Source organism: Metopolophium dirhodum, chromosome 1 (genome assembly GCF_019925205.1).
Source record: "Metopolophium dirhodum isolate CAU chromosome 1, ASM1992520v1, whole genome shotgun sequence".
Taxonomy (NCBI): domain Eukaryota; kingdom Metazoa; phylum Arthropoda; class Insecta; order Hemiptera; family Aphididae; genus Metopolophium; species Metopolophium dirhodum.
Window position 1 is genome coordinate 95,175,002 of NC_083560.1, and position 24,053 is coordinate 95,199,054.

General features: G+C 28.0%; 1 protein-coding gene across 4 annotated transcripts; it reads left to right on the top strand.

The window, feature by feature from the left end:
• Window positions 1-246: 246 nt before the first annotated feature.
• Window positions 247-23,529, top strand: LOC132933511 (nipped-B-like protein A). Of its 4 annotated transcripts, none has more exons than XM_060999786.1 (29): window positions 250-1,266; window positions 8,019-8,134; window positions 9,053-9,221; window positions 9,292-9,425; window positions 10,312-10,521; window positions 10,582-10,731; window positions 10,801-10,896; window positions 11,659-11,802; window positions 11,957-12,127; window positions 12,191-12,378; window positions 12,460-12,671; window positions 12,743-12,995; window positions 13,141-13,344; window positions 13,422-13,823; window positions 17,267-17,483; window positions 17,546-17,805; window positions 17,880-18,677; window positions 18,742-18,976; window positions 19,602-19,762; window positions 19,828-20,025; window positions 20,163-20,229; window positions 20,311-20,501; window positions 20,568-20,879; window positions 20,959-21,105; window positions 21,272-21,480; window positions 21,549-21,726; window positions 21,786-21,977; window positions 22,545-22,763; window positions 22,826-23,529. In XM_060999786.1, the coding sequence occupies exons 1-28, from the start codon at window positions 1,235-1,237 to the stop codon at window positions 22,755-22,757; spliced, it is 5,859 nt and encodes a 1,952-aa protein (XP_060855769.1). In that variant the 5' UTR covers window positions 250-1,234; the 3' UTR covers window positions 22,758-22,763; window positions 22,826-23,529. The 4 variants fall into 4 exon arrangements, with proteins under 4 accessions (XP_060855770.1, XP_060855769.1, XP_060855768.1 ...); XM_060999788.1 differs by adding an exon at window positions 6,847-6,922 and having other exon boundaries at window positions 252-1,266; window positions 22,545-23,529; XM_060999787.1 differs by having other exon boundaries at window positions 247-1,266; window positions 17,552-17,805; window positions 22,545-23,529.
• Window positions 23,530-24,053: the final 524 nt, after the last annotated feature.

A 24,053-nucleotide genomic window follows, 5' to 3' on the forward strand; every position in this document is an offset into this window, starting at 1 on the left:
GGCGAGCGGTGCGCAACGGTCGACGGAACGTTCCGTGCGCCCGTATCCCGACACACGGGCGAACGGTCGCATCGGTCGATCGGCGAACGGTGGGTGCCGTTTTTTTTATGTTTTTCTCTCTTTCACCCCGTTTCGCTACTGTCTGGCGAGTGGCGACTACCACTACTACTAATCAAACGATTGATTCCGTGTGGCTGTGTGCGCGTTCCCGTACGTTAACGCCTGTCCCGCGCGCGCGTGTGTGAGTGTGTGTGCGTGAGCGTTTGAGTGCGTGTGCGTGTGTGACGTGTATTTGCGTGTGCGTGTGCGTGAACGGTACTGTGCATATACTTTGTTTATACTTCATATATATACATAATATATATTATATATGTACACATACCTGCGTCCCGCACATATATAATTATATAAATACATATAAATCAGTATACATATATACTTATAAGTTATATTATTACCCACATAATATTATAATATTATTATGTATATACACGTACACTATAAATCGAATGCGTACATGTAACAACAGAATAATAAAATAATATTTTTGTGTACATTATCGCGTGTCTATTATAATATTAATTATAATAATAAACAATAATATGCGTCTCGTGTCGTAATAATCTCGTTGTAGTGAGTTTTTTATTAGATTTTATTTTTATTTCGTTCCATTTGTTTGTTCTCTCTTCTCCGTTATTGTTGTTTTGGTGATAATAATAATAGTAATAACAATAATAGTAATAATAATATGAACGGCGTCTGCGATTGGTCGCGACTGCAGTTTTCCAGTACTGGTTCCGCGTCCGTCCGTCATCACAGAAGCAGCAGCAGCCGCCGCCGGAACCAACGACTACGAAGCGTGCCATCACCGCAGCAGTGACGACAACGGCGATAACGACAGTGGCGGCGGCGACGACGACGACCACGACCACGACCGCGGTATTCTCAAGAGACTCGCGGAAAACACAAACCGAACGTCAGAGGCCGTAAGGGGACGGCGGTACCGCGGGTTTTCGCGTGTGATGAAGGTAACGTTCACGACGGTCAGTCGCCCGCAACACGAACCGTCCGTGGTAGTACGACCGCTGCGCCAACAGCAACGACAAAGAAGACGACCACTGCTGCAACCGTGGACGCACGACGCACCTTCAGCCGTCGGATGCCATCTTCGAACTCGGTAGTGACAAAGACCGTCTGCCACCCCCGATAAAAGTCTGCATATTATTTTCGTTTAATGTACAGATCGACGCACAACAACAGCAACCTGTAAGTAAAAAACGTCGTTCGCGTTGATAATTATTTATTCTTAATTATTCTATGGTGGTACCTGTTCCTATTATGATTATTTTTTTATCGTCCGTAAAACGACAACAATGACGTCGCGTGCGTGCGCGCGCTCGCGATCGTGAGTGACACTGAATAGGTTTTTTGCGATAGCGATCGCGCGCCAGTTCGGTTTAATAAATATTATTGTTAGGTAGTACTAATACTATCGTTGTTACGGTTTCGTTTTCGTGATATATGTATGTCAACCAAAGGGCACTTGACGCATCGACAGACGCACCGATCAGTAGTGACGAATCATTTTGACATTTTAATATTGTCTCGCATCTATTCGCATTGGCGATCAATGGACAGCACGTCAACGTTGAATAACATTCGGTACGTTAGATATATTCTGTGTCCTAAGGGTAGAATCCTATGTTTCTGAAGCAGTGTTACTATTCTGACGTTGAACGTAGCAACGGGAGTATCAATGTACATTGGATATTCCTTATTAGTTATTGATATATTCTTTGTTTTTCTTTATGGAGACTAAATGGAGTACGTAAAGTTAAAAAAATAAAAATTTTATCTAATAAGATAACAGCATCCACTATAGTAGCATATTTTAACTTAGTAGCTTAAGTTACTACTAATTTACTATTTCTTATACTAATTTTATTAGGTAATAATATGTACATTTAATAACTCGATGAAAAATTATTTCAGATTTGAGTTACCATTGCATTAGGTCCATTAAGTAGGAAGTAACAATTATCAACAATCTACCTAGTAATATTTAGATAAGACGGTAGATAAAAATAATGTGTTTCAAATAATATGAATATTTATAATTATTTATTTTATGTAGTTAATTTTGATCAAGTGTCAAGTACCTAAATATAATTTTTTTTTTTTTGTTTTACTCGGTCATAGGTAGGTACTTAATATTTGAAATGTGCAATCATTTAAATACTCATCAAAATATTTTCTTAACGACCTTTATCATAATATTTCATTATTACTACTCATTTAAGAATGTAAAATAATATAAGAATGTTAAAAATTAATATAGGTAAAATAAGGATCTCTGATTAAAAGAATAGAATAATGAGACATTGTTTAATTATATTTTAATAAATTAATGTAACAATTTTCTCTTTTAATGGGAACTCTTATATTAAACTCTTTACAAGTAAATATAATTGAATACAATAGCTAATACAATGTTCTCCTTATAACTTTTAACCTGATATAATATAAATTTACTACCTACAGCATAGACAGCTTATCTTAAATTATAAAATAAATAAAACAGTTAGTATCTAAGTGTATAATGTTAAACAGGTATCGTTGATAAATAATGACTTAACAATTATACCTATTCTACCCTGCTAAGAAAGAGGGCCGTAACTCAAAAATATTTTTAAAATGAGTTAGATACGGCAGCATCTGATAAGTTTATCAGTTTTACACAATGTTTGTATAAAAAATACCCCAGAAATTACATTGAATAGGCTATAAACTCAATCATCATTCTTTGAAAACGCTGTAACAAAAAAAAATTAGAAGTACCTAGTAAGAACGATGCATCTTACACTTACTAAGCATAAACACCCAAAATATGTTTATAGATATGGCATTTTCACATAACACTTCCATGTTCTATCCGAATTATAGCGTTATTACTAGGGCTCGGATTTATATGTAAATACATATTTTTACTGTGACTTGATAAATTAATTTAGGTAAGTGATAAATTCGTTTCAAGGGATTTCCATTGTAATGAACTATATTTTATTTTACATATTTTTACATATTTTGTCATAAGTACATATTTTTACGTATTTCTCAATAATTCCATTTTTCCCTACATATTTCGACAATTTACGATTTATTAATAGTTTTATTGCATAGAATAAGTACAAGGACCCTTGGGAGTTGCAGTAAAAGAAAAAATGCACAGCGTATTACATAAAAATCCTGGTTTAGACTGCCTAAAATTAATTAGAGATACACATTGCGAAATGAATGGGGTAATATTTCCGGCTGAACTCACTGCTTTGGACATTGCAAATATGAAATTTGCACCCATTACCTCGGTGGAAGTCGAGCGCTCCTTCAGTCGGTACCAATCTGTGTTACGACCAAATCGTAGATCATTTAACTTTGAAAATTTGAGCATGTATATGGTATCTCATTGCTTTCAAAACCAAGATAATCAAAATGAATAATGAATAATAGTAGTAAAATAAGTAAATTAGTTAATAATGTCATTTATAAAGCAATTATTTATATTTTTTTGTAATTTTTTTGTATTCCATATTTTCATTTTTTAATCACATATAAAGTGATTTATTATTACATATATATTTACATATTTTGGTTTTTTTAATACATATAAATCCGAGCCCTAGTTATTACCTAACATTTATACGAGATTTATATTAATAGTTTCTAAATTGTTATCTTCATTATTATTTGGAAAGTTTATTATTTTATTATGGTCAGTATGTTAATAATGTGAATTTTGTTCTGATTATTATTTGTCAGTATTATATTAGTAAAATTTACTTACGGTGTTTATGCCTAGTAAATAAAAGTTTAAACAGCTTATATTGCTAAGTAATAACATAAAAGTAACTTTTATTCGTATAATATGCAAATAATACTTTTAAATTGATATTTCATTGCATTCCTCGTATTAAAAACTATAAAGGTGAATATGTTTTGTACTAAATCAAATAGACTAACAAATAATAAATGTATACTAAAATGAAAAATACAAAACTGCATTTTTCTCAAAACTAATATATTGGTTTTTACAGCACTTTTGCTTGGTAGTTTAATGAAATATTTTAACTTTAAAATGGCCTAAAAGTGAAAATAATTTTAAAATATAAGGTAGTTATTGGACTAGAACTTAAAAATAATATTCCAAACTTTAGCTGGGAAACTTGAATGAATTACTGGATAATTCCTATTTAATTGGAGACAAGGAAAATTAATCGCGGACAATTTGTCTCCGTCAAAGAAAAAAACAGTCTACAGACGTTTTGCCCCATTAATTATTAAGATATGTCTTTTGGCCCCTTGGTATTTTAAATCACCAAATTTAAATCTATATTTTTTTTTAATTTTAAAATTTTAATTTTTTTTATAAAACATAAAATGTCAGTAGGTTTAATTTATATTAATAAAATATAAAATATATTATTATCTACAATATAATTTTTATCACCAAATTTAATTTTCAAATAATATAAGTAAACTATTGCTAAATAAGTAATTACGTCTTATAACTCCTGGAAGCTAAATGTACAACTTAATGATTGACGGGGACGGATTGTTCGTGTACCAAGTTATAATTATAAAAATAATATATAGTTCATAACAAAGCCGTATCCAGAAATTTTTTTGTGATGGGGGATGTAAAATATGTATACCTATTGTAATTTTATTGAATTTAGGTTTTGATATTTGGTTAAAAATAAGACATCTTGAAGAAATATCAGACCCCCTGGACCCCCCTCAGATATGGCCTTGGTTCATAATATCTGTATAGCATTATTCTTGAAAAAAAATACCTATGTTTAACACTATAACTAGAATATTAAACACAATTATGAACATTTTTTTATATACAGTTTTTTAGTTATAATTAGATAAGTATTTACTTTTTATGTGGTATATATATTTTAATTAATATTTTTAAACTTTTTTAATAATAACAACAAAAATTTTGCGTCCCATACCCTCCTTTCATGTTTTGATACTGTATTGGCTTTACACAATATTCAATACAGACAACTTTGAGTACCTATTCATTATTTTCAGTAATAAGGTAGGTTACCTCTGACATTCTAATTATTTTTAACAGAATGAAATAAATTTCAATTTTTTACTTAAAAAATGGTAAATAGCATTTAGATATAAACAATTTAATAGGCTTAAGATAAAAATAACAACGTTCATAATATGTAATACAATTGACTAGGTACCTAATAATATACATAATTTTCCAAACAAATAAGATTGTTGAATATGCGAAATATTTACACTACCTATTATTCTAGGACCATATAAAAATAAATTGCTCCTTGCGAGCCAAATCATATTTAAAGTCTAATTTGTATAGAATATAAAAATGCATTGGGCATAATCAATAAGTGTTGAAGAAAAATAAAATTTAATAAAATTGAATGTACTGTATTTTACTTGAACTTGTCTGTTTTTTAGTTTATTTTTATTTTGAATGTAGAACTATAATTTGTATATTATATTTCATATAAATATGGTAATATTAGGGGGACGTTGCACCCACATCTGTTTGTCTCCGTCTTATACACATACGGCATAACAAAAACATTTAGCACGGGAAAGAACTGAGAAGGTTACAGCAGTCATAACTAAGAAACAAAATTTTCACCACATATAAAGAAAAACTTTGGCTGTGTAATATCGTTTTTATTTTTTTGATATCTCTTATTTGAAAAAAATTCTTATTGTTTCAAAATCCATTATTATTTGTGTTTTTCAAACTTTAAAACCTTTTTTAAAATTTCCAATAACGAAAAAATAAAAACGATATTGCACAGCCAAAGTTTTCCTTTTTATGTGGTGAAAATTTTGTTTTATAGTTATGACTGTAGCGTTCTCGGTTCTTTTCCACGCAAAACAGTTTTTGCTATGTTGTGCATTTGTAAGACGGAGAGACCCATGCAGGTGCAACATTCTCTTAATAGTTCATTTTTGGATCACTGCAGTTAGTGGGACAGTAAAAAATTGTTAGCAGGCCAGCAGGCCATAATTTGAGAATCCAGCAATATTCCATAATGTCTATAGTGGTCATGATAATAATATTCAATTATTTTGGTCTAAAAATATCTTGGTACTTATTGAAGCTGTATACTTGTAGAGTTTCGGCATTACAGTTATTGTGTGATAAGGGTTTGGGTATTTGGCATTTCATAGAAAAAAATGTGATAATCCACCTATGTTTATTATTAATATTTTTTGTATATTAAATTGACCAAAACCATTGCTGAAACTCCATTAATTATGAATTTTTAATTATTTAAAATAATTATGTACCTACATATTTTAAACGTATGCTTATGTTTTTTTTATTAATAAATATTCTATTTATTCCTCCCCCTTCCTCAAATATAATGTATAACTAATTTAGTTTAGAATACTAAATATCCATACATATTATGTGGGTTTTTAATTCACTAATTAAGTTATACATTTATTATGTTCAGAATTAATATGCCTAATATATTCCACATCTAAGATGCCAGTTTCATTAATTTAAAACAACTATAAATTAACTATAACTATGAATGTTTGTAAGTACCCTTCTTGCAATTTTATATTTGTATATAGAATGTTTTTTTCATTTATTGCGATAAATGGAACATAATTATCTTAACATTGTGTATTTATTTAAAAATTCTCATTTTATTTAGGTATAAATTCTACGTATTTAATACTTTTATTATATTTATTTGAATTAAATTAGGTACCTATGCTATTAAATTTAAGTCTTAATTAAATATAGAAAAATCTGTTTTTCTGTAGGTTTATTTTTTATTGGCTCCTGGAAAGCTGGGTGGGAACAGTTCTTCTAGGGTCGTCGGTTCAAAAGTGAAGAAAGGTATATTTTATTTTATTAAAAATATTTTTTTTATTGGTACATGATATTACATTTTAAAAAGATTTTTTATTTATTCATGTTTGCTTTCAAATTGTATTGACACTAAACTATAACAGTTAAGTAGGTACTTCATACATTTATTCATAGTTTTTGAATGCAAAAATAAAACAATGTAAGAAATAAATATTCATTATTAATGCTTGTTAATAATATTCAATTTTATTATTTCATGATGTATTATTCAAGACATTTCCTAGTGTAAATAGTTGAGCATAATCTTATGGTTTATCAAACAACATTTAAAGAGTAGGCAACAAAATAATATTGTTCAATTTCATAAGATTACAATTTTTTTATGTTTATTTATCTATTTTTTTTTATCAACTTTGAAAAACTGACATTTTACTGAAAACTTTAAACAATATATATTTTTAGTAATAAATATAATATCGTAGTAAATCGTAAACATTTTATTTATTAAATAATGTATAGTTGTAAAAAGTAAACTTATATAGTTAGTTATATAATATAATCACAAAAGTTTTTTACATATAATAACTAATTCAAAAAATTTGTATAGATTTGCTCTACAATTTAAATAATTATTGTATTTGTGATATGCTATAACTTTTGAAGTATTTTAAATAAATAATGTTACACATTCTATAAATTCCTTATAATTAATTAAATTATTATTTTTTTAAAAAAATTAATGATTAAATAATTGGTATAATTAATTAAATGGTTTATTTATTATTTTGCTTGAAAGCAAATTGTATTTGAAATAGTATTTGGGTGTACAGTTGAATATAAAATATGTATGTGGTTAACATTATACCTACCAGCATTTTTGTACTGTTGTTTTATTGTTGAATTACTACTTTTTTTTTAAAGTTGCTTTTATATTTTTATTATTTATTAAATATTAACATTTTATTTAACACATTATAAAGCTATTACCTAGAATATCTAATAAGAAATCTTCAAATTATTAGTTAACATTAAACAAAACATACATATAGGTTACTTATAATTTAAACTGAGAAATCAAACATAACATTTTAATAGCTAAAATTATTACTTTAAATTTTTTCAGGCAATATGACTTGAAAGTAGGGTACAACGATGGTCATCAAAGGACCATAGCAATGAACGGGGAAATTCCTAGTGTACCTATAACAACCCTGGCTGGCATTTCAAGTTTAACAGATTGTAAGTATTAAATTAGATTGTTTTTCTTCTAATTAACTCGTGTTACGTCAGTTAGCCACAAGGAAATTATATTTGTACACATGTCCCTGTATACAATGTACATTGTTATTATTATTTATTAATGCATACTTATACTTTTATCAATTCTATACCATAATAATAAAGGTGTCTGATTATAAAATTGACAATCTCACGAGGATTATCTAGTCTATAACATCAGTTTTGTTTTTATATTTAAATTTTAAAGCGTTTAAGAGTTATGAGCACTTTAAAATTTACCAAATATTTTCTATTTAAAAATGCTTATAACTTGCTTTAAAATTTAAATTTAAAAAAAAACCTACTTCATCAACTAGATAATATTCTTACTTCTATATTCTATATATTTATTATATTTTCAATTCATTCTTATATAAACATAACAGAGTTAAATGAATTAACCAGAACATACAATTTACTATGTTGTACATTTATAAGACGGAGACAACTCGAGCGGGTATGGCGTTCTCTTAAACAATAATATATAAATAACATCAGTTATTTTAATTAATTTATAATTGATAAATATTTTAACATTAATTGTAGTTCAACTGAACATTTTTAGAATTATGTTTCTTCAAAGGACAAAATACAAATTAATAATATTTATTATATCATAAAAGTTCAGTACATTTATGAAACTTTTAGGATTGTTTTCTATAGCAATTTTATTTAGATGCTGATGCTCATGCTCATGAGTCTTATAATTTAATTTTGTCAAACGTTTATGTATTTTATTTTATTTTTATTTCAAAAAATGTACATAATGTGTGTAATAGGTATATAATATTTTATAAGAAAATAAAATAATTATTTTATTATGTAAAAAAAAAATATATTTATATTTGATACTTATTTAAAATTTGAATTAATTTACAGTGTTACCTGAAATGCCACTGCCTTCACCTATGCCTCAAACATTAGGTAATAAATCTTTACTATTTCATCCCCGTGTAGCTGAAGAAGCAGATATTTTACTTAGCCTTCGAGATGATGCTTTGGTACCACAACTAATTCAGTCTTTAATAAATACTTCATCAGACCATATGTAAGTATTAGATATTATGTATTAACACATAGTAATTATATTGTATTAATGATGTTTTCTATTTTTGTAGACAATTAAAAGACAAATATATGTACACAGAACATTATAACAATCAACAAAACATACCTGAACTCCTTAAAGCAATATTACATCAAAATGCTAATGTATTTAGAGGACCACCGCCAATATTTCAACAACAGCAAGGTAATAATTTATTATTATTTTTTTAGATAAAATATCATAATTTTTTGTTGTACTAAGACAATACATTGTTCTATACATTTTATTTTGTTTTTGAAATTATCTTATCTAAATCATTTAATTATTTTCTTTTGAATACTATTCTTTTAAATAAATGTTCAGTTATGAATATCTTTAGTTGTTGTTAATTCCTTGCCATTGGAAATGTCCAGATCTCTGATTTTAAATTAAATTAAGACAAATTTTTATTTGGCGAAGGAGCTGATTTTGTATAAAATAATTTCCAAAACATGATTGTTCATCAGGTTTAAATATTTGTAAAAATGTCTGTGTTTTTCTGGAATAATTAAAATAAAATTATACTTAACATTCAGCATAAAACTCCTTCAAGACCTTTTATTAAGTATAGACCACTAATATTAGATTTGATAATTTCAGATAGTATTTAAATTATTTTGCAACTATTTTAAGACTACCAATTTTTAACAAATATTATATCATCTGATACTATTGTATTCATATACAAAAATTCTTTTGTATCTTATTAATTATATTAATTACAGAGTATATAGTCTTTGACATACCAAATAATTAAAAATAAACCTATAGATATGGTTTCCCTGCAGTGTCAAACATTAGAACATCCTCTAGACACCGACCCATGTCTGGATCAGATATTAGAAAAACGTACCTTAAATACGTACCATAATAAAAAATATAATATGAAAACAAAGAAATCATTTTTTTTTTTTTTAATAACTAGAGCCCCGATTATATGCATCTGCAGGTTTTTATAACTGGCCAAAAAAATTCCTACAAGTTTGAATTATACAGTCATATTTTATAAATTTAATTTATTCTCATCTAAATTGTAATTTTTCTTTTTCAGAGAAAGAAAAAAATATTGAAACCAAAACTATAAATGAACTCAATGAAATAAATAGTTTTGAGACAGCATTGATTGATCAACATGATTTGTCACATAATGAACTACTACAGCAATCTGAGATATTAAACGAGCTTCCTCCTCAACAACAACCTGTCATAGTTCGAACACCTCCTGCAAAATTATCCAGATTGATTTTAGACGATGAAGATGGTAAACTAATTTTTATCTTGTTACTTTTTCTTAGATATTGAGTTTATTTTTTTTATACAGATAAAATACTAGGAGATGTTGAGATTACAGAAAATGATAAATTAAATGTTCAAAACTTGGAACGTCAATTTTCTCAAATAACAAATAATTACGATGTTTTCTTAAATCAACCAACAATTTCATTAACTCGAATTGATCTGAGTCAACATGGTATTTATTTTTCATGCTCTATGGTTAAAAGCAAATGTTAACTAAAATATTTTAAATTATTTATTTTAGTTGTGAGCAAAAAAAATATAATAAATATGGAAGAATTGACAGAAGATAATGATTTTGGGTTAGCCCTTGCAGAGAGACCATCAATTACAAATCAAGGTTACATACTATTTTTAATAATTTTTTTTTTAAATTTTGTTAGTTGAAAATGTACGATCTATACAATAAGTATATGGGTAATAATGAATATAAAATGAGGCGGTGCAAGAAAAAAAAAAGAATAAATAAGAGTTTTACATTAGAAAATCCTGGACATGGGTGGTCATTTTAGGGTGAAAGAATAATATATACATAAAGTGTGATGTATGTTGAGAAGATCTCTGGGTCATTCGCATTGCAGGTGTCTGGCTGGGTTGTCTGGAAAAGTATAGGTATGAAGTTAAGCGATGAGGGTGTTTGAGTGGTGTTCCATATTGGCGTGTAGGCTTAAGTAATATGTGATAGCTGTTTGCCTTATGGTGGAGATTTGAAAGTTACTATTTTTAATAATTTATAACTTTATTTACATCATTCACATGGGAATCTATAAACTATCTAAAACTATTTTTTTGATTTGTTGTTAATATGTTTAAAATGTATTAATAATAAATTATTTTTATTTGTTTTCATTTCCATTTCAACTAATGGATAGCAATATTATTTTATCTATTTTTTGATGTATACAGACTTATTAATTTAATAAGCATTACACTTTATTTGAATTTAGTAGAAAGAAAAACGAGAGGTAGTTTTTGTTACACAAGTATCGGCCAAATATCTGTGCTACCTTTTAGACTATAGTCTAACTTTTTATTTTAAACAGCTGAATACTTTTTGTAACATATATTTAACCAAAAGTCTGATGTGTTTATTTAATAATAGATAAAAGAAGTTTTCCATCACAAGTAGAAAATGAAAGTTCTGATCCGAATGACTTTGGAGTATCATTAACTGAAAGAATTAAAAGACGAAAAAGAGCTGCCCAACAATCGGAAGTCAATGACAAAAATAATAGTTTTGACGAAAGTAATTATGGTTTAAGTTATATATTTATAAATATAGACAACAGTTATACTTAATATTTATGATAGCATGCTATTTTTAATCAAATATGCTTATGTGTTTTCATATTTCATTTAAAATAGTAATTGTATGTTGTTTTTTATTCAAAATAATTTAGATGAATGTATTATAAAACCGAAATTAAGAAAAGTTGAAAGAAAATTTGTACCTATTGTTGAAAAGTTATCTGTTGAAGAACTAATGGAAACTAATACATATCAGAAGTTCAACAAATGCATAGAAAAAGTATTTGAGAGTACTGAAGAAATTGATACATTACTAGATTTTGGTAATTGATAATATATACTTATTAATGGCTGTTGTTTATAATTTAAATTAATAATTTTAATAGGGGAAAATGATATACCGCCAGAAGCCTTAATACCAAAATATGTGTTACAAGAATTATGTAGTGAATCGGCTAAACTTAAAACATTAGGCGCTATGGAATCAATTCCATCAAACAAAATAATTCGCATTTTAAGCATACTTGAAAAAAATATTAGAGATGGTGCAAAAGTATCACCAATAGCTGATCCAGTAAGCAAATAATCTGTTGAAATATTAGTGTTTTTCTAATTTCTCGTTATAACATAATAATTTGTTGGTTATTTTTTTTAGGAAGATGATGAATGCGAAAGAAAACTGTGGATGGAGTTAGCAATGGAAAGAGTTATGCGAGCTGTAGATGCATCCCTCACTACTCTCTATGTATTAACTTCGCCAAGAATGCAGAAAAAAGTTTATATGGAAGATGTTATTGACAGAGTGGTCATGTTCACAAAGTATCAACTACATAATACAATTTACCCTGCGTTTGATCCTGTCTACCGGTACATTTAAAATCTTTATTATTTTGTTTTAAATTTGATTCATAGAATGGTCATTTATATTTTTGTTATAGGATACATAAGAGTAATGATTCTTATGCAGGAAGTGCACGTAAAAAACGTGCTCATCCAAAAGAAGTTCGTGATAAAAATGTTCTGTCCCTATATACCAAATTGGCAGAAGTAGTTTCACTTTTGGCTGAGCTTTTACAAATTCAAACTCTTACTGATACAGCTGTTCTTCATACTTCATCAATGGCAGTTTCACCATTTTTTGTTGAAGAAATCAGCGAACTTCAACTTTCTGCATTAAAGCTCGTTACAACAGTAAATACAATTTAATAAATTGGATTAAAGATATATTATCAACAGATATAAATGTTTTTTTTTTTAATATGCATTATTCTAATCATACATTTTTAAAATTACCTAAAATTAGATTAATTACATTTCTTTATATTTATTTGAATAGATATTTACAAAGTATGACAAACACCGGAAATTACTATTAGATGATATACTTGCATCTATGGCACGATTACCAAGTTCAAAGCGAAGCTTAAAATCATTTCGAATTAGTTCTGAAGAGTATATTCAAATGTTGTCAGCCCTTGTCTTACAATTAATTCAATGCATGGTTGTACTTCCATCTAATTTAGCAGATAAACAGTCAAATGTATGATTTTTTAAATATTTAATTTTAACAATATTTGTTTTTATTTGTATAATTTATGTAATTTATTCTTTTTTTAGCTTGATCCTGATACATTAATTGTCAGTAAATTCAAGACTGCTCGTTCAACTGCATCAAGTTTTTTGCATGTGTTTTTATCAAAATGTAGCAGTAAAAGTGAAGAAATTGATTACCGTCCAATATTTGAAAATTTCATTCAAGATCTACTGACTACTGTGAATAAACCAGAATGGCCAGCATCTGAACTTATGCTTAGTGTACTAGGGAGGTTATTGGTTGCCAATTTTGTTAACAAAAATTTAGATATGTCTCTTAGAGTAGCCTCTTTAGATTATCTTGGTGTTGTAGCAGCTAGACTCAGAAAAGACTCTGTTACGTCTCAATTAAGATTAAAAACTATTGATTCCATAATTATGGACATACGGACAGAAGAACTAAAGGATGAAGATGGAAATTTAATGGTATGTATTAATGATACTAATATCGTATATTTTAACTTTTTTGTATACTCTGTCCAGCGAGAGAATACACTGATTCTACACATCCCCACTCGACACCCTGCCATTAAGACCAGTGTCCAGTTCCACTATGGCAGGGTGTCGCGTAGAGATACACAGAAGAACCAATTTTTGTCGGGCCATGGTGTGTTTTTTTGCTGGACAGAATATAGTTGATGTATGTAATGTATGTCTTCTTCTAATGAGGAACTTAATTTCCTCTCTCTCATCCTATACGACTATAGGGCTTAATCTCTTACCTATATTTTACTTACACCAGCTAATTCCATGTCACTATCGAGAGACTATTCATTTTATGTATTTCTTTGGTCTTTATTCCCTTTGAATTTTTTTCCACATTAATTTCCATAACAACTTCCACTGTCCCCAAATCATCTATCCTCATAACTAGAGCGCGGATTTGTATGCACTTAAAAGTATTGAAATATGCCTTATAATATGCAGTAAAAATCATGAAAATATGCAAATAATATGCAGTAAAAATCATGAAAATATGCAAAAAATATTTAGTCAAAATCATAAAAATATGTAAAAAATATGCAAACATTTTTTATTTATTTAAAATTTACAATACAACTTATAATAATTAATTACTTAAATAGGTACTTCATAAAAAAAAATTTAGGGAATTTTCTGAAGTACTAAATTTATTTTTAAAATTTTATTTATTATTAAAATGAATAATCATGTTCATTTCAAGTTTTTCTTCTGTGAAGCTGTATCGTTTATCGGTTAACATATTTTTAAAGACTGAGAACGAACGTTCGACGTCAACCGAAGTTATTGGGGCATATTTGAAGCAACTTAGTATTGTCGGGTCTTCATAAAGATCTTCGAGCTGAACGTTTTCGCCTAATAACACTGAATTAATTTTTCGTAGAATCTTCAGACCTTCATTTTTGTTGGAAAGTTTGTTTAGTTTTGTTGCAAGTGTTGCACCTTTCGATCCAGGAATAAAATTAATTTTCTTTTTTTATTAATATAATATAATTAAGTTTCGTTAATTATTGAAATGCTTTCATGTAAAGTCATATTTTGATTTTCAAGTTTTTTTATGACTATTACTAAAATTGCCAAATGAGTAGATATAAATGTTAAATCATTGACAACAGTACCATCTTCAATTATATCCAAAACTTTTCTAATACTTTGTGCATCATCCATTGCCAGTCTCTCGATGACTTTTTATATTTGGTAAAATAATCTGCGTAATATAACGCAGCATGTACCCATGTTCCCCACCTTGTAAGAACTGGGACCAGTGGTAAAGGGGTATCATTCATTACTTCTTTAAAAATAGAGATTCGACTCGGCGCTTTTAAAAATATTTTCTTCCCATTATTAATTAAAGTATTAACTTTTGGAAATAACTCCCTTACTTTTTCTGCAAGACGATTACAAGCATGAGCGGTATACGTTACATGGATCATATTAGTATAAAATATCTTTAAAGACTTCCCTGCTTTCACCATATATGACGCCGCGTCTGTTAACAAAAGTAATACACGCTGTTCCATTCCCACATCTGTCCATAATAATTTTAAGGAATCATTGATAAATCGTGTAATCGTTTCATTGTTTGTTTTCTCCAATTGTTTACATGCTAAAAGATAAGGTTTCCCAGAAAAGTTTTTATTCATAACTCCTAAAAGTAAATTTTCAATGTACAAGCCCCGTGCATCAGTTGTCTCGTCAACAACAATATAAATACAATTTTGACCAATTGTTTCTTTATTTCATTCATTGTTTTTTGATAGCATATATTTACATAGCTCTTTCGCAATGTGCTTTCATCTGGGATAGGATGATTAATGTATTTATTCAAAAAATTACGAAACTGTTGGTTTTTCAACTTGTGTAAGGGTATGTCAGAAGAGACCATAGCAAAACATAAATCTTGAAAAAAAGTGTTATTGGTAGAACTTGATCTAGAACTAGTTGAAAGTAATTGTTGTTTTGATAACTTATTTTTAAGTGCAGACAAATGTGCAGCTTAAATATAAAATTAAAATAAAAAAATATAGAAAATAAATAAATAAAATCTTTTTCTATTTTTATAAGTACCGACCTGTTTTTATGTGTTGATCTACCTGAGACTTTCTCTCACAAATAATAGATTTTCCACAAGGGTTACAAAATACTATTTTCCCGTTAGTAGTGAAAACCTCGGTGTCTGTGTTTGCTGTAGAAATCCATTCGCGAATTTTGTTAGAAAACGAACTCCTTATTTTTGGCATATTTACAATTAACGGAAAACGACAATCGACGAAACTCAGTTGTATACTGGTATGTCGATAACTGACTGATACAGCAAGAGCAATTTAGATTATAGGTAGACACACATTTATTTTCGGCATATTAACGATTTACGGACAACGATAAACGATGTAACCGAGTGCCAAGTGGTATGTCGATAACCGACTGACACAGCAAGAGCAATTAAGTTTACGTCGTAATCGATTATTTATCTTATAAAGGTTTAAATAAATATATATATACATTATTATTTAGTGACTATGAAATTTAGTTTTAATTTTTCTACTTGACAAAATATTATTTTATACATTTTTTTAAATTTTTGCTTTAATATGCAATAAATTTTGAATTTTGCCAAAATATGCAAAAATATGCAATAACCTTTAAATATGCAGAAATATGCAAAAAAAATTTTCTCCATTAGCTTCAAATTATGATGATTCGTGGAGATAACTGACAACAATCCAAAAATATTAAAAGGAAAAAAATATGCAATTGCATAGAAATCCGCGCTCTACTCATAACATATATAAACCTATTCTCCCTCTTTTTGTTTATAATTAATACAACTCTTCCACTTATCCCTTAAATATTAATTTCTTATTCTATATTCCGTTACACTCCACATCTACTTACCCTTTCATATATATTATGTATTACTTTCAAATATACACTTACAGTACCTACTCCTCTTTTTTTTATCCATGCCCATCCCGATATCTCTACTGGAACTTTATTTTTGGTATGTCCTTCTTTTAAATATACTCAACTTTATTTTATTCTCCCTGCATTTCTGCCTTACATTTTGCCTCATACAAAATACAGGTTCCACCTAAACTGATAGATTTGTCAAAACCATAGTCTCATCTTATTTTGTTTCATATAATCTTTTCTCAAAATATCTTTTCATTATTACTATGAATTTTAAGTCCTATTTTCTACATTCGTGTTCATCTCACTTGCCGTCGAATATGGGTAACAGAATACTTAGTCAACTCCTTTGGCATTTTCCCTACCACTAACACCTTGCTAAAGAAACCTGTCAATCTCATTATGCCTAAGTCCCTAACATCATCCATGTATACATTTAATGTATGTAGTTTATAACTAATTATTATTATTATTTACAGGAAGAAGTTCAGGAAGTTCAAGATGATGAGGAAAGGATACAGTTTTTGCAAAGGGTCCTTTTAGATTATTTGGCTATTAGAAGTCTTTCTGAACCAGCATTAAGGCATGCACGACATTTCTATTTAGCTCAATGGTACCAAGATAATACTGATGCAGGAAAATCATCTGATTCTTTATCAAAAAGAAAGAAAGAAAAACGCGCTCGAAAAAAATTTGGTGTGTATTACAATAATTTAAAGTAATAGATTTGTTTGTAATTTTTAAATTTTTTATTCAAGGTTCAGATGATGAAGACGATGGTGAAAGTAGTGATTCAAGTAAAGAAAATGAATCACGAATAGATGCAAATAAAGCTATTGAAAATTCAAGGCTGTGTGATCAGAGAAAAGAATATTTGCTAACTAAAATTAATCCTTACGATAATCAATCTACACAAGTTATGCAAACATACATTGACTATGATAGTGCTGAACTAGTAGCAAGATATTTAGCCTCTAAAAGACCATTTTCTCAAAGTTTTGATACTTACCTTAAGCATGTAAGAAAATAATTTCTGGAAATTCAATGTTTACTTATATAATTTCAAATAATATGTTTAATTTATTATTTTAGATTATCAAGGTTTTAATGGAAACCTCGGTAAATATAAGGACAAAAGCTATGAAATGTTTAACAATGATTGTTGAAGTTGATCCCGGTGTTCTGGGCTTAAAAGAAATGCAGTTGGGTGTAAGCCATTCTTTCCTAGATCACTCAACATCAGTTAGAGAAGCTGCTGTTGATTTAGTCGGGAAGTTTGTTTTAAGTCGTCCAGAATTAATTGATAAATATTATGACATGTTGTCTACTCGAATATTGGACACCGGTGTCAGTGTACGAAAACGAGTGATAAAAATAATGAAAGACATATGTATTGAATGTCCGGACTACCCAAAAATTCCAGAAATATGTGTAAAAATGATACGACGTGTAAATGATGAAGATGGCATTAAAAAATTAGTTATGGAAGTTTTTCAAAATATGTGGTTCACTCCAGTACGAGAAAAACCTTCTCTTGATACAAAGATGTTATTGAGGAAGGTATTAAACATAACTGATGTGGTAGCAGCATCAAAAGAATTGGGCTTAGAATGGTTTGAGCAACTATTATTAAGTTTGTTTAAACCTAAAGAAGATAAAGATGATACAGCAAAAGTATCTACCGAACCCCCAAAAGCTTTACTTACTGCTTGTAAGCAAATTGTAGACTGTTTAGTGGAAAATGTTGTCACACTTGATGGAGGTGGCGGAGGTACATCACAGCAGCTTGTTGCGTGTCTTACTACATTATATCTATTTGCTAAAATACGACCACAACTATTAGCTGCACATTCTCTCACTCTTCAACCATATTTAAGTTTAAAATGCCAGGTAAATAGTTTTGAATTGTGTGATGTACATGATATATTTGTTAACTATTTATTTAATTGTTTAGACACAAGGTGATTATCAAATTATTAGTTGCGTTGCAAGGACACTTGAACTTGTTGTTCCATTAATAGAACACCCTAGTGAAATATTTTTATCACAACTTGAAGAGGACGCAGTTAAACTTATTATGAAGCATGATCAAACTGTGATTTTAAGTTGTATTTCGTGTCTTGGTTCCGTGGTGAATAATGTAACAAGAAATTTTAAGCTTATCAGGGATTGTTTTGGAATATACTATAGTAAGTATAATTTATTATTTGCAGTATTAATTTAAATTTGTATTCAATAAACTATTCGTGTTCATGTGTTAAATTTATTTGGATATTTATAAAATAAGTTAAACTTAACTATACTCTATTCAGTATAAGAAAGGTATTGGGCCCCCAACTTGTGCGCATGGGGTGGCTTTGGTTCAGGTGGTGAACCGAAAACCGGCCATCGCTCGGTACCTTTCTTATTCTGAATAGAGTATATTATTATGAATATATAATTTTTTTGATGATATAACCTTATATTTTCATATAATATTTCAACACTTGTAGTATCGACTTTGTTTTAATAGCTATTCCATTTAATAAAAGTATGAAAGATAAATTTTAATTGATTTAGTTTAAATGACGAATACAAATTATGAAAGTAACTTAACTAAAACAGTTTATTTTTTACAAAAATGTCATACAAATAAATAAGAACTTGTCCAAGATATGATCTTGGAATGCATAATTCCATAGTAGGTCATTGATCAAATAAGTTTTTATTTTTATAAGCTTTCATTTAATATATAATATTGCCTGACCATTACAAAGTAATAACAAATTGAAATTCTTTATTCTTGATATATAATTGCTATGTAATTTATTTCAGAATACTTAAGTAATTTTCAAAAGTTACATCAAGATAGACAGACAAATCCTCAAGGTTTAATACCACTACGGCCAATATTTCGTCGTTCAATCTATATAATTGGCTTAATGTTAAGATTCTTTGATTTTACCGACAAAGATGTTTATGGTGATGCATATCCAGTAAGTTTTTTTTTTACTTCTTAAAGCAATACATTTTTTTTTAAATATTTTATTTATTTTAATAGGAAAATATCAGAGATTTAGTGTATGACATAATGTCATATTTCATGCATACAAATGAAGATGACACTAAATTATTTGCTTTAAAAGCTATTGGATCGATATGTATAAGACATTATGATTTTATGTTGTGTCAAGATCTTATGAACACTTATCTTGATATTTTATCAAATAACAGTGTTCCAAATATAATGAAATCTCAAGTATGCATTTTGGAAATATTTTAATTAAAATTTAGTTATTACAATTCTCAAATACGTTTAAAATTATTCCAGTTTTATATTTTAGAATAATTGTTAATATTTTATATTCAATTTTAAATAAAATTATTTATGTGTAGATTTTGAATAACATTGAAATATACTTGGAAGAAGAAGAAAAACGAATGATTAAACAAGATTTAGAATGTAAGAGTTAAACGTTTTTTTATTTGATTTAATGAAATGCAATCAATATGTTGAAGATAATGTTGTTTATAATTTCTTTAGGGTCAAAAATGTCTAAAAAGGAGAATTTAAAGGAAATGGGTGATGTTTCTTCTGGAATGGCTAGTACAGTTATTCAATTATATCTCAAAGGAATATTAAATTCGTTTTTACACACTAGTGTTCAAGTTCGGCAGGCTGTACTCAAAGTTATACAATTAATTTTAGCCCAAGGTCTTGTACATCCTGTTCAGGTATAGAAATTATAAATCTTATTAAAGAATTATAGAAAATTCATAATATTCATGTTATGTTTATAGATTGTGCCTTATCTTATATGTATGAGTACCGACACAGAGAAATCAGTTAGCAGTCGTGCTGATAAGCATTTGCAAGAAATAGAAAAGAAATATCCTGGATTTATACATATGGGTGCACAAAATGGAATTAAATTGTCATTTCAGTTACAAAGCATTGTACAAACTGAAGGTGAAATGGTTAGAGGATATCGCTTAAAAGAAAATGACACTATCCCTAGTGCTTTAAATGGATGTCTTTATTCTATACTGAGGACCAAACAACAACGTAGAGCTCTAGTGTTGTCAATTTTAAAACAATTTGAAGATCAAGGCGTAAGTTAACAGCTTTTTGATGAATTTAATTGAATAATAAACTTTTCATTTCATGTATGTATTATTATTTTTTTTATAGAAAACAAATTTAGCTCAAATGTTATACTTAGCCGATAACTTAGCATATTTTCCATTTCAATCACAAGATGAGCCTTTATTCATTATACATCACATCAATACAATGATATCAGTAAATGGAACTAATTTGCTTCAAAACTTTAGAGAGGTTAGTATAATCTTTTTGAAACAAAGCATTATTTCATTATATATATTTAAAATAATACCTTATTACTAACATTCATGGTTTTATTAAATATTTTAGTATGCTTTCCATATAAATAAAACTTATAAGATTTTTTAAAGTTAATAATATTATAAATATTTACTTTTAGGGTCTTCTTCCGAATCCTAATGCACCAGTACAATCTAATAAAGTAGATGGTGCCGTTGAAGACGAAGAAGATGAAGATGAAGGAACACTTGTCGACAGAGTACCTGATGATATAACAATTCTTCAAGAAGTTCTTATTAAATCTCAAGGTTGCCTTCTACTTTTAGTTCTTAAACTATATCTGAAAACTGTTTATGGGATAACAGATTTGTAAGTCCTATTTGAATTGTATTTTAAAAAATAGTTAGATTCTTTATAACTGAAAACATTTATTGTAGAAAAATCACTCAATATTCACCGTCAGAATCTAGTAAAATGTATGATAAAAATTTAAGCAGAAAGTCAAATTCAAAATTCAACCCTAAAGCTACAATACAAAAGCTTAAATATGGATTAGAAATAAATACCGAAGACTTACAAAAAGCTAAATCAGAATTGATTGCTTATTATTTAGAAGTATGTTTAGAAATATTAAAAAAAAATTAAGTTTATTATATAATATTTTATTTTTCTAGTTAAAACATTTAATTATCAATCTTGATCCCGACGATGAAGGAAATGAAGATGCAGTAACTCCCAAAGCTTCAAAGAGTGTTCCTTCCACACCAAGTAATCATGTAGGTAGCACTCCTACCCAAATTCCAAATACGCCCAACCACAATGATGTTTCTAATGTGTCTTATGAATCACCAGAATATCAAAAACAAGTAATAACAACATTTATATAATATTTTAATTCTCAATATAAGATTAAGGTAGCTCTTAGTGACTATTGTTTAAGGAGCAACATTTAGGCAGCTTATAATTTAGTTGACACCGGCCGTGATTGTTTATCGGTAATGATTATAAGGGCAGGTTACTTAAAGACCAGTCTGTAAATTTGTTACCGGCCCTGTAATTGATTTGTTCTACAAAGTTAATGAAAAGTTAAACTATGCTAATTTTGCATAAAGAAATATAAAATTATTGATAACCGCGATTAAAAAATAAATTAAACCCCAATAACATTTATAATGTCAATGATATTTCATTGATCTGTAAGTTACCAAACTATATTCTGATCTTCAGGTCCGGTAACCGATGATTTATAGGACCATATGCACTATTGGGCGTTCAAGCAACACCGAGTTTTATTTACAGAACCGTTAGCGGTTAACGGTGTAATAATTTTTTTCTCATTTTTTTATGGGAATAATAATTTGTTATTATTTATTTTTTTTGTACTAACCTTGAAGTAGTAATGATCTGAAATTATATTTTTTGATGTTACACAGAACAATGTGCAATCAACACCAAAGGTTCCTAAATTGACGATTATACCTCCAAAACCTCCATCGTCCAAGCATTCTCATCATCATCATCGATCACATAAATCAAAAAAAGCAGATCGTCCTAAAAAACATCATCATAAGCGAAAGAAAGCTAAAGGTGGTGGCAGTTCTGAAGATAGTGATAACGTCTATAGCGATCCAGATTTCTTAATATAAAAACAGGTACCTTATTGTAATTTAAATGTGCTGTAAATAGATTTGTTGTAAATTTTTTTTGTTGACAGATGAATTATTTATTTTTATGGATAATTAATATTAGATTTTAAGTGCTCAATTGATCATTCTTCTATGCCTTGTGCACTTGAATACTTAAGTGTTTTTCAATATGAGCACATATTGTGAGGTCTGAAACTTAAAATGTCATTTGGTTTAACATTATTTTATTTTGAAAATAAATTATATTTTCCGAATTGTACAGAAATAGTGTTTTCTTGATTTATAATTAAGAGAGGATACCATGCCCGCATCTGTGATCTCCTTCTTACAACTTGGCAAATTTGTTCCAATTTTAAGTTGTTAGTCTTAATATTGGAGCAAATTTTTTTTAGTTTCTTATATTTTTTTTTCAAAAGCAAGAATTGAGTATTTTTTAACCGTTTTTACAGTCATATTTTGTTTTAAAATTAAAATATCAAAAAAAAAAGACAAACAATAGATAATGTTAATTTTACCTTTAAGTTTTATAATATTGACTTATCTATCTATTAAATATTAAAACTATCAACACAAAATTGGAACAGCTGAACCCAAGTTTACTGTGTTCATTTGTAAGACAGAGAATAAGTGCGTGTGTGGCATCACTCCTAACAAGAAATATCTTTAGTTTTTATAGTGTATTGATTGATCTTTGAATAATATTATTATACAATTTTTTGATTTATGTTCTGTAACCGATTATTTTATCATTAAACCCGTCATTCTTCCTAATGTTTTATGTTTTATGTTTTATTTTTATAGTAATTGGTACAAAATGATTCTGTTAACCTATTGAACTGCTTCCAAAATGTTACCATTATGGAACAAAATTAAAGTAAAGCTCTTTGGTTTTTATTCATAAAACATTCCTTACATTTATTTTATTTTTCATTAGACATGTTAACCAAAATTATACAAATGTTGTACTAAATAATAAATTGCAAAAATATACTTTTTCTAAATTTTAAAACAATTGACAAAACTAAATATTAATAAATACCCAATTTTTAATTTAATCATATTCATTTCATACTTCTTATAACAATTCTTATTTTGTTTTATACATTTCTCTTATTTGATAATATTGAAAAAAAATTGTACAAGTGATATTTGGTTTTACTCTACACTAAGTATTATACCTGTATTAATATTGGCTAAGTTAAACAGTTAAAATTCATAGCAATAATGTCAGACATTTTATTGTGGGTAAAAAAATAATATATTGATGCATTATAAATTAGATAGTAATTTTAATAT

Bases quoted from the DNA above. Each gene is read 5' to 3' on its own strand.
- LOC132933511 (XM_060999786.1), top strand. From the start codon at position 1,235: ATGTACAGATCGACGCACAACAACAGCAACCT. The intron at 20,502-20,567 runs GTATAGAAATTA...TTATGTTTATAG, and splicing joins GTCTTGTACATCCTGTTCAG to ATTGTGCCTTATCTTATATG. The intron at 21,727-21,785 runs GTATGTTTAGAA...TTATTTTTCTAG, and splicing joins TGATTGCTTATTATTTAGAA to TTAAAACATTTAATTATCAA.